Source organism: Eriocheir sinensis, unplaced genomic scaffold (assembly GCF_024679095.1).
Source record: "Eriocheir sinensis breed Jianghai 21 unplaced genomic scaffold, ASM2467909v1 Scaffold562, whole genome shotgun sequence".
NCBI classification, from domain to species: Eukaryota; Metazoa; Arthropoda; class Malacostraca; order Decapoda; family Varunidae; genus Eriocheir; species Eriocheir sinensis.
Window position 1 is genome coordinate 249,679 of NW_026111901.1, and position 12,474 is coordinate 262,152.

The 12,474-nt window shown below is 33.7% G+C and overlaps 1 protein-coding gene across 50 annotated transcripts in view; it reads right to left on the reverse strand.

Annotated features, from left to right (window-relative positions):
• The window catches only part of LOC126993109 (complement component receptor 1-like protein), a 110,377-nt gene that overhangs the window by 70,887 nt on the left and 27,016 nt on the right, over window positions 1-12,474 (reverse strand). For 20 of the 50 annotated variants that reach the window (XR_007747382.1, XR_007747380.1, XR_007747383.1 and 17 more), the window contains one exon: window positions 613-795. The exons of the other annotated variants lie outside the window; for them this stretch is intronic. Coding sequence is in view for 10 of the 20 variants with exons in the window: in XM_050851946.1 (XP_050707903.1) it covers window positions 613-795 (183 nt within the window). In the remaining 10 variants the exon portion in view is untranslated. The remainder of the gene's footprint in view (window positions 1-612; window positions 796-12,474) is intronic. 50 annotated transcript variants of the gene reach the window in all.

Genomic DNA, 12,474 nt, shown 5'->3' on the forward strand with positions numbered 1-12,474 from the left:
TAGTATTCAACACCCAACATAAGCTATTTCTACTACTACTACTACTACTACATCTGAGGGGGTTAGGAATAGTCTAGTTAGTCTTAGGATAGTCCTGTTAGTAGTATTCAACACCCAACATAAGCTATTTCTACTACTACTACTACTACTACTACTACTACTACATCTGAGGGGGTTAGGAATAGTCTAGTTAGTCTTAGGATAGTCCTGTTAGTAGTATTCAACACCCAACATAAGCTATTTCTACTACTACTACTACTACTACTACATCTGAGGGGGTTAGGAATAGTCTAGTTAGTCTTAGGATAGTCCTGTTAGTAGTATTCAACACCCAACATAAGCTATTTCTACTACTACTACTACTACTACTACTACTACATCTGAGGGGTATTAGGAATAGTCTAGTTAGTCTTAGGATAGTCCTGTTAGTAGTATTCAACACCCAACATAAGCTATTTCTACTACTACTACTACTACTACTACATCTGAGGGGTATTAGGAATAGTCTAGTTAGTCTTAGGATAGTCTTATTACTACTATTCAACACCCTACAAGAGCTACTACAATCACCTACTTACTGGAACTACTACTACTACAACTACTATTACTTACATTCACAGCGCGGTTGACTGCCACTCCAGATACCATTACTACCACACTTCCGCTGACTATTTCCGACTATCCTCCTCCCCTTCTCGCAGGAATAGTCCGCTGTAGCCTCCACTCGGCCTCTATCCTCCACTACCACACTTAAGGCAGTAGTCAGCGTTGTAGTGAGGTTGGGACACCGGACTTCTGTAGGGGAGAGAATAGTATTAGTAGTAGTATAAGTAGTAGTAATATTAGTAGTAGTAGTAGTAGTGGCCTTGTGGGGTGTCGCATAGTCGGATAACAGGCCTTCTAGACACCGTGGGGATAGTCTAAAGTGTCCAGGGATAGTAGTAGTAGTAGTAGTAGTAGTAGCCTCATGAGGACAGTTCCTGATGTTGCTCCGTTACTAAAACCTCTGGAAGATGCTGTCAGAAACACCTTCATACCGGCGATAGCAAATGTCCCAGTGACCAGGAGAGAAGATTGCTGGAGTTGCCGCCAAAAATGGGTGGGCTCGGCATCACCAACCCACAAAATCTGGCCGAGTCTGAATTCGGGAACTCAATCCGAATCACAGCCTCTTTGACCGGATATATTACCAATCAAAATGAAAGGGGAGAAGACAACCCTCAATATATTAGGTCACTAAGGAATGAAATCTCCATAAACAGAGAAGGAAAACAGAGAGACACTCTGAGTGACCTAATGAGAGAACTCCCAGAAGACACAAGGAGGAGGACAGATATTGCACAGGAAGTGGGCGCTTCAAACTGGCTAACCACACTACCTATCAGGGCAAAAGGCTTCAACTTAAACAAAAAAGAATTTACTGATGCCCTTGCCCTCAGGTATGGCTGGCCAGTGGATGGGCTCCCAAACATGTGGCTCACCCTTCAACCAAAATCATGCCATGACATGCAAGAGAGGAGGTCTCGTCTGCATGAGACATGATGAAGTAAGAGACATAACAGCTCAGATGCTGAAAGAAGTCTGCCACGACGTGACTGTGGAACCCATGCTGCTCCCTCTGCAAGGCGAACACCTCGCCAGACGCACCGCTAATGTTTCCAACGAAGCACGAGTGGATGTTAGCGCCAGAGGGTTTTGGACTCGTGGACAAAGGGCATATTTTGACATAAGGATCTTTGATCCCATGGCCCATTGCCACAGAGACCTGACCCTTGATGCAGCCCACAGAAGAAACGAACAAGAGAAGAACAGAGCATATGAAGAAAGAATACAGAATGTGGACCAGGGCTCCTTCACCCCGGTAGTATTCACGACGGCAGGAGGGATGGGACCAAGGGCGCAGAGCTTCTACGCAAGACTCGCCGAAACACTGGCGGATAAGAAACAGCAGCCAAGAAGCAGTGTGGTCGCCTGGATGAGATGCAGGCTGTCCTTCTCCCTCCTGAGGTCAGCCTTGGTCTGCCTGAGAGGAACCAGGTCGCCTGCACCCAAAACCACCCACATTGCCGACCTGGACTTTGAGGCGACGGCGGTTGATAGTCATATCAACCACAAGCTCTGTTAGCTTAAAAATAAAATGCTTAGTAAAGTTTGTAATATTAAATAAAGATGGTTGTCGGCCACAGTCATTGGCGGGGTGGGGCCAATGAATTGCTTTGTGAAAGGATATGAGAGAATATACCGCTCACAACGCAACTCTAATAGATGGAGGCCCGTAGTAGTAGTAGTAGTAGTAGTAGACAGATAGTTAGATGTATTGAAGGTAAATAATCCTGGGTTAAATAATTAATACTGATACAAAACCTGTACCAAAATGGTGAACCACTAAACCTTTTTGAGTCAACACGTTTCATTTCAATTAATAAAGATATCAGTAAAGAAACAACAGTCCCAATCCCTCATGCAAGAGTTAACCAGCATCCTCATTCCTTCATCCCCTTCATGGCAAACTCCCGAACAGTCTTCCTTGGTCTGTACTTCCTCCTGCCTATGACTTGAACTCTTTCAAGAGGAGGGTATGGAGACACCTCCTCCTGAAGCTGACCTCTTTTGGCCACTCTGATAAACACAGTGAACAGCAAGCTTTCTTTTCTCAATAGTACTTTCTTTGCCCCATGACCTGCTTCCTCTGCCGTAAAAAAATATATACATAAAATAATTTAGATGTTACTACGCTATCTTCTGGTATGTGGGGCCAAATAGCACTTCTGTACAGGGTCAAATTGCATCTCTCTACAGTGGGCCTAGGCAGAAGTCTTACTGTACTGGGTCAAATTACATCTCCCTACAGGTGGGCCTAGGCATAATAAGTCTTACTGTAAAGGAAGCAGCCCAAGGGAGAACAAATACCACTAATAATGATAAAAAAGCCTGGTGCTAACTATGGAGAATGTGGCCAAAAGAGAGGGGAAAATTTTGTGAGGTGTGTTCATACTCTCCTCCTTATTAAAGAGTTCAAGTCACAGGCAGCCTGGCACCAGTCTTTGCTTTCTAAACTGCTGCCCTCTTCGGATTCTATCCCTCTCTCTGTTCCTCTATCTCCAGTTTCCTTTCCGGCCGTTCTATCTCTGCGGTGGTAGACGGTCACTGTTCTTCCCCTAAACCTATCAACAGTGGTGTTCCACAGGGCTCTGTCCTATCACCCACTCTCTTCCTGTTATTCATCAATGATCTTCTTTCCATAACAAACTGTCCTGTCCACTCATACGCCCTCACATGGAGTATGCCTCTCACGTGTGGGGGGGCTCCACCACACAGCTCTTCTGGACAGAGTGGAGTCTAAGGCTCTTCGTCTCATCAGCCTTGACGTGAGATTAACTTTAATTAACAAGAGTACTACATCACAGCAGTGCGAATATTCCTCTGTACAGGGTCCTAGGGTCACATGGGTGTTATTCTATACATTTGCCGTCCCCGGCACGAATGGCTGGCATCACACTGATTCTGGCACCACACGAATCTATGCCACTGTGAACACTGCCTGGTAACATAACACTGTCTGTGGCACTGCATATTAAACACCCTGGCTGAGCCCACATCACAGGAGGGGGGTCACACCAGGTAGGTGGTTAACAAGACACTGTAACACTGGGTAACTAATCTGTCTTGCATCACGTAACACCTGCTGAACATGGAGCTGTCGGTGGCACTGTTAACACTGCATAACACCTGAGAGCCCACGTCACAGCCCGTCACCTTAACACAGTGACGTAACACAGCCAGTAACAGCCCTATCATGTATCCAGGTAACAGAATACTACTAATGTCACAACGTGTAACACTCTCTGGGATCACGTAACACATTTAAACACTGCTGCTGCCACGTCACACACTCGTCCGTCACATGACGTAACGCTGTACTATGAAGGGGAGAAAACACTCACGGAAAGCGATTAATCTTTTTTTTCACCTTTAGAAGCAGAGCAGCAGCAGGGCCTGAAACCTCATCAACGGTAACATGATTTTTGGGCGGTTGATGCTTGAGGTCAATGAGTCACATATTTGACAAGGCTTTCGTAGGCGTTGTGGGGGACATTTCCAGAGGTAGATAATGACCCTGGTGGTAGCTTGACCCTTCCTCTGTACCATGAACGTTAAAAGACACTCACGGGAACACGATTCATCTCCTTTATGACCTCTTAAGAACAGCTGATACGGCGCGGGGTCAAAACTCGTCACCTATAAACACGTATTTGACAAGGCTTCCGTAGGCGTTGTAAGCATTTTCAGGGGTATTCAATGACCCTGGTGGTAGTTTGACCCTTCCTCTGTACCATGAACGTAAAAATACACTGTCTTACCGCCAAAAACACTGCAAACACCTCTCGAAACACGTCGTGAAGGAGGAACTGCGTGGACGATCAGCTGTGTTGTGTTATGATTTTTTACCGCGCACCGATGCTAGATTATCGTACTCAGAGCCGCGCATTTACCGGCTTCTGACCCATACCTGATGCCAAGAAGCCCCAATAATTAACCCTTTAAACAATAATCATATGTGAAGGCGGTTATTTGGGTGATAAAAGCAGTGTGGGGCTCAGAAATCGCCAGGTGACCCGCACTGGACTTTCGTACTTGAGGTGAAAGTGTTATACTTTGGGTCCCTAGAAAAATAAAAAAAAAATAAAATAAAAAGCGGCCATGTCCTGCAAAAGGCGACTAAACGAGAAGGAAACGAGACGAGGAATCCATTTCTGGCCTCGGCATAACGATACACTAAATATTAAGGGAGATATCGGCACGGAAAACTAGCGTGAAATTATCAAAAAAACATGAAAATCAATTATATTTATGTTATTTGAAGCTATTTTCATGCAAACGGCGACTCTTCTTGGGTAAAATAAGACGAGGAATCCATTTCTGGCCTCGTCATAACGCTACACTCAATATTAAGGGAGATATCGGCCCGGAAAGCTCGCGTGAAATTCACCCCAAAACATGAAAATAACCTATATTTATGTTATTTTCATGCAAACGGTGACTTTTTTTTTAGTAAAACGAGACGAGGAATCCAATTCTGGCCTCGGCATAACGCTACACTCAATATTAAGGAAGATATTGGCCCGGAAAGCTCGCGTGAAATTCCTCCAAAAACATGAAAATCAGCTATATTTATGTTATTTGAGGTTATTTTCATGAAAACGGTGACTCTTCTTGGGTAAAACGAGACGGGGAGTTCATTTCTGGCCTCTGCATAACGCTACACTCAATATTAAGGGTAATATCGGCCTGGAAAACTTGCGTGAAATTCCCCCCAAAACATGAAAATCAGTTATACAACAGAATACAACAGAATAAAAGAGAATACAACAGAATAAAAGATAATACAACAGAATACAACAGAATAAAAGAGAATACAACAGAATACAACAGAATAAAAGAGAATACAACAGAATAAAAGAGAATACAACAGAATACAACAGAATAAAAGAGAATACAACAGAATACAACAGAATAAAAGAGAATACAACAGAATAAAAGAGAATACAACAGAATACAACAGAATAAAAGAGAATACAAAAGAATAAAAGAGAATACAACAGAATACAACAGAATAAAAGATAATACAACAGAATACAACAGAATAAAAGAGAATACAACAGAATAAAAGATAATACAACAGAATACAACAGAATACAACAGAATAAAAGAGAATACAACAGAATAAAAGATAATACAACAGAATACAACAGAATACAACAGAATAAAAGAGAATACAACAGAATACAACAGAATAAAAGAGAATACAACAGAATACAACAGAATAAAAGAGAATACAACAGAATACAACAGAATAAAAGAGAATACAACAGAATACAACAGAATAAAAGAGAATACAACAGAATACAACAGAATAAAAGAGAATACAACAGAATACAAATAGAATAGAATAAAAGAAAATACAACAGAATACAACAGAATAAAAGATAATACAACAGAATACAACAGAATAAAAGAGAATACAACAGAATACAACAGAATAAAAGAGAATACAACAGAATAATACAGAATACAACAGAATAAAAGAGAATACAACAGAATAAAAGAGAATACAAAAGAATAAAAGAGAATACAACAGAATACAACAGAATAAAAGAGAATACAACAGAATACAACAGAATAAAAGATAATACAACAGAATACAACAGAATAAAAGAGAATACAACAGAATACAACAGAATAAAAGAGAATACAACAGAATAAAAGAGAATACAACAGAATAAAAGAGAATACAAGAGAATACAACAGAATACAAGAGAATACAACAGAATAAAAGAGAATACAACAGAATACAACAGAATAAAAGAGAATACAACAGAATACAACAGAATAAAAGAGAATACAACAGAATACAACAGAATAAAAGAGAATACAACAGAATACAACAGAATACAACAGAATAAAAGAGAATACAGAATAAAAGAGAATACAACAGAATAAAAGATAATACAACAGAATACAACAGAATAAAAGAGAATACAACAGAATACAACAGAATAAAAGAGAATACAACAGAATAAAAGAGAATACAACAGAATAAAAGATAATACAACAGAATACAACAGAATAAAAGAGAATACAACAGAATACAACAGAAAAAAAGATAATACAACAGAATACAACAGAATAAAAGAGAATACAACAGAATAAAAGAGAATACAACAGAATATAACAGAATACAACAGAATAAAAGAGAATACAACAGAATACAACAGAATAAAAGAGAATACAACAGAATACAACAGAATAAAAGAGAATACAACAGAATACAACAGAATAAAAGAGAATACAACAGAATAAAAGAGAATACAACAGAATACAACAGAATACAACAGAATAAAAGAGAATACAACAGAATAAAAGAGAATACAACAGAATAAAAGAATACAACAGAATACAACAGAATAAAAGAGAATACAACAGAATACAACAGAATAAAAGAGAATACAACAGAATACAACAGAATAAAAGAGAATACAACAGAATACAACAGAATAAAAGAGAATACAACAGAATACAACAGAATAAAAGAGAATACAACAGAATAAAAGAGAATAAAAGAGAATACAACAGAATACAACAGAATAAAAGAGAATACAACAGAATACAACAGAATAAAAGAGAATACAACAGAATACAACAGAATAAAAGAGAATACAACAGAATAAAAGAGAATACAACAGAATACAACAGAATAAAAGAGAATACAACAGAATACAACAGAATAAAAGAGAATACAACAGAATAAAAGAGAATACAACAGAATAAAAGAGAATACAACAGAATACAACAGAATAAAAGAGAATACAGAATACAAATAGAATACAACAGAATAAAAGAGAATACAACAGAATACAACAGAATAAAAGAGAATACAACAGAATAAAAGAGAATACAACAGAATAAAAGAGAATACAACAGAATAAAAGAGAATACAACAGAATACAACAGAATAAAAGAGAATACAACAGAATACAACAGAATAAAAGAGAATACAACAGAATAAAAGAGAATACAACAGAATAAAAGATAATACAACAGAATACAACAGAATAAAAGAGAATACAACAGAATAAAAGAGAATACAACAGAATAAAAGATAATAAAACAGAATAAAAGAGAATACAACAGAATACAACAGAATAAAAGAGAATACAACAGAATACAACAGAATAAAAGAGAATACAACAGAATACAACAGAATAAAAGAGAATACAACAGAATACAACAGAATAAAAGAGAATACAACAGAATACAACAGAATAAAAGATAATACAACAGAATACAACAGAATACAACAGAATAAAAGAGAATACAACAGAATACAACAGAATACAACAGAATAAAAGATAATACAACAGAATACAACAGAATAAAAGAGAATACAACAGAATAAAAGAGAATACAACAGAATAAAAGAGAATACAACAGAATACAACAGAATAAAAGAGAATACAACAGAATACAACAGAATAAAAGAGAATACAACAGAATACAACAGAATAAAAGAGAATACAACAGAATAAAAGAGAATACAACAGAATACAACAGAATAAAAGATAATACAACAGAATACAACAGAATAAAAGAGAATACAACAGAATAAAAGAGAATACAACAGAATACAAAAGAATAAAAGAGAATACAACAGAATAAAAGAGAATACAACAGAATAAAAGATAATACAACAGAATACAACAGAATAAAAGAGAATACAACAGAATACAACAGAATAAAAGAGAATACAACAGAATACAACAGAATAAAAGATAATACAACAGAATACAACAGAATAAAAGAGAATACAACAGAATAAAAGAGAATACAACAGAATACAACAGAATAAAAGAGAATACAACAGAATAAAAGAGAATACAACAGAATACAACAGAATAAAAGAGAATACAAAAGAATAAAAGAGAATACAACAGAATAAAAGAGAATACAAAATAATAAAAGAGAATACAACAGAATACAACAGAATAAAAGAGAATACAACAGAATACAACAGAATACAACAGAATAAAAGAGAATACAACAGAATAAAAGATAATACAACAGAATACAACAGAATAAAAGAGAATACAACAGAATACAACAGAATAAAAGAGAATACAACAGAATAAAAGAGAATACAACAGAATAAAAGAGAATACAACAGAATAAAAGATAATAAATACAACAGAATACAACAGAATAAAAGAGAATACAACAGAATACAACAGAATAAAAGAGAATACAACAGAATAAAAGAGAATACAACAGAATACAACAGAATAAAAGAGAATACAACAGAATACAACAGAATAAAAGAGAATACAACAGAATAAAAGAGAATACAACAGAATAAAAGATAATACAACAGAATACAACAGAATAAAAGAGAATACAACAGAATACAACAGAATAAAAGAGAATACAACAGAATACAACAGAATAAAAGAGAATACAACAGAATACAACAGAATAAAAGAGAATACAACAGAATACAACAGAATAAAAGAGAATACAACAGAATAAAAGAGAATACAACAGAATACAACAGAATAAAAGAGAATACAACAGAATAAAAGAGAATACAACAGAATAAAAGAGAATACAAAAGAATAAAAGATAATACAACAGAATACAACAGAATAAAAGAGAATACAACAGAATACAACAGAATAAAAGAGAATACAACAGAATACAACAGAATAAAAGAGAATACAACAGAATAAAAGAGAATACAACAGAATAAAAGATAATACAACAGAATACAACAGAATAAAAGAGAATACAACAGAATACAACAGAATAAAAGAGAATACAACAGAATAAAAGAGAATACAACAGAATACAACAGAATAAAAGAGAATACAACAGAATACAACAGAATAAAAGAGAATACAACAGAATAAAAGAGAATACAACAGAATAAAAGAGAATACAACAGAATACAACAGAATAAAAGAGAATACAACAGAATACAACAGAATAAAAGAGAATACAACAGAATACAACAGAATAAAAGAGAATACAACAGAATACAAGAGAATACAACAGAATAAAAAGAGAATACAAATAGAATACAACAGAATACAACAGAATAAAAGAGAATACAACAGAATACAACAGAATAAAAGAGAATACAACAGAATACAACAGAATAAAAGAGAATACAACAGAATAAAAGAGAATACAACAGAATAAAAGAGAATACAACAGAATACAACAGAATAAAAGAGAATACAACAGAATAAAAGAGAATACAACAGAATACAACAGAATAAAAGAGAATACAACAGAATAAAAGAGAATACAACAGAATAAAAGAGAATACAACAGAATACAACAGAATAAAAGAGAATACAACAGAATAAAAGAGAATACAACAGAATACAACAGAATACAACAGAATAAAAGATAATACAACAGAATACAACAGAATAAAAGAGAATACAACAGAATACAACAGAATAAAAGAGAATACAACAGAATAAAAGAGAATACAACAGAATACAACAGAATAAAAGAGAATACAACAGAATAAAAGAGAATACAACAGAATACAACAGAAAAAAAGAGAATACAACAGAATACAACAGAATAAAAGAGAATACAACAGAATACAACAGAATACAACAGAATAAAAGAGAATACAACAGAATAAAAGATAATACAACAGAATACAACAGAATAAAAGAGAATACAACAGAATACAACAGAATAAAAGAGAATACAACAGAATAAAAGAGAATACAACAGAATACAACAGAATAAAAGATAATACAACAGAATACAACAGAATAAAAGAGAATACAACAGAATACAACAGAATAAAAGAGAATACAACAGAATAAAAGAGAATACAACAGAATACAACAGAATAAAAGAGAATACAACAGAATACAACAGAATAAAAGAGAATACAACAGAATACAACAGAATAAAAGAGAATACAACAGAATACAACAGAATAAAAGAGAATACAACAGAATACAACAGAATAAAAGATAATACAACAGAATACAACAGAATAAAAGAGAATACAACAGAATACAACAGAATAAAAGAGAATACAACAGAATACAACAGAATAAAAGAGAATACAACAGAATAAAAGAGAATACAACAGAATACAACAGAATAAAAGAGAATACAACAGAATACAACAGAATAAAAGAGAATACAACAGAATAAAAGAGAATACAACAGAATAAAAGAGAATACAACAGAATACAACAGAATAAAAGAGAATACAACAGAATACAACAGAATAAAAGAGAATACAACAGAATAAAAGAGAATAAAACAGAATAAAAGATAATACAACAGAATACAACAGAATAAAAGAGAATACAACAGAATACAACAGAATAAAAGAGAATACAACAGAATAAAAGAGAATACAACAGAATACAACAGAATAAAAGAGAATACAACAGAATACAACAGAATAAAAGAGAATACAACAGAATACAACAGAATAAAAGAGAATACAACAGAATACAACAGAATAAAAGAGAATACAACAGAATACAACAGAATAAAAGAGAATACAACAGAATACAACAGAATAAAAGAGAATACAACAGAATACAACAGAATACAACAGAATAAAAGAGAATACAAAAGAATAAAAGAGAATACAACAGAATAAAAGATAATACAACAGAATACAACAGAATAAAAGAGAATACAACAGAATACAACAGAATAAAAGAGAATACAACAGAATAAAAGAGAATACAACAGAATAAAAGATAATACAACAGAATACAACAGAATAAAAGAGAATACAACAGAATAAAAGAGAATACAACAGAATACAACAGAATAAAAGAGAATACAACAGAATAAAAGAGAATACAACAGAATACAACAGAATACAACAGAATAAAAGAGAATACAACAGAATAAAAGAGAATACAACAGAATAAAAGATAATACAACAGAATACAACAGAATAAAAGAGAATACAACAGAATACAACAGAATACAACAGAATAAAAGAGAATACAACAGAATAAAAGAGAATACAACAGAATAAAAGATAATACAACAGAATACAACAGAATAAAAGAGAATACAACAGAATACAACAGAATAAAAGAGAATACAACAGAATACAACAGAATAAAAGAGAATACAACAGAATACAACAGAATAAAAGAGAATACAACAGAATACAACAGAATAAAAGAGAATACAACAGAATAAAAGATAAAACAACAGAATACAACAGAATAAAAGAGAATACAACAGAATACAACAGAATAAAAGAGAATACAACAGAATAAAAGAGAATACAACAGAATAAAAGATAATACAACAGAATACAACAGAATAAAAGAGAATACAACAGAATACAACAGAATAAAAGAGAATACAACAGAATACAACAGAATAAAAGAGAATACAACAGAATACAACAGAATAAAAGAGAATACAACAGAATACAACAGAATAAAAGAGAATACAACAGAATAAAAGAGAATACAACAGAATAAAAGATAATACAAAAGAATACAACAGAATAAAAGAGAATACAACAGAATACAACAGAATACAACAGAATAAAAGAGAATACAACAGAATAAAAGATAATACAACAGAATACAACAGAATAAAAGAGAATACAACAGAATAAAAGAGAATACAACAGAATAAAAGATAATACAACAGAATACAACAGAATAAAAGAGAATACAACAGAATACAACAGAATAAAAGAGAATACAACAGAATACAACTGAATAAAAGAGAATACAACAGAATAAAAGAGAATACAACAGAATAAAAGAGAATACAACAGAATAAAAGATAATACAACAGAATACAACAGAATAAAAGAGAATACAACAGAATACAACAGAATAAAAGAGAATACAACAGAATACAACAGAATAAAAGAGAATACAACAGAATACA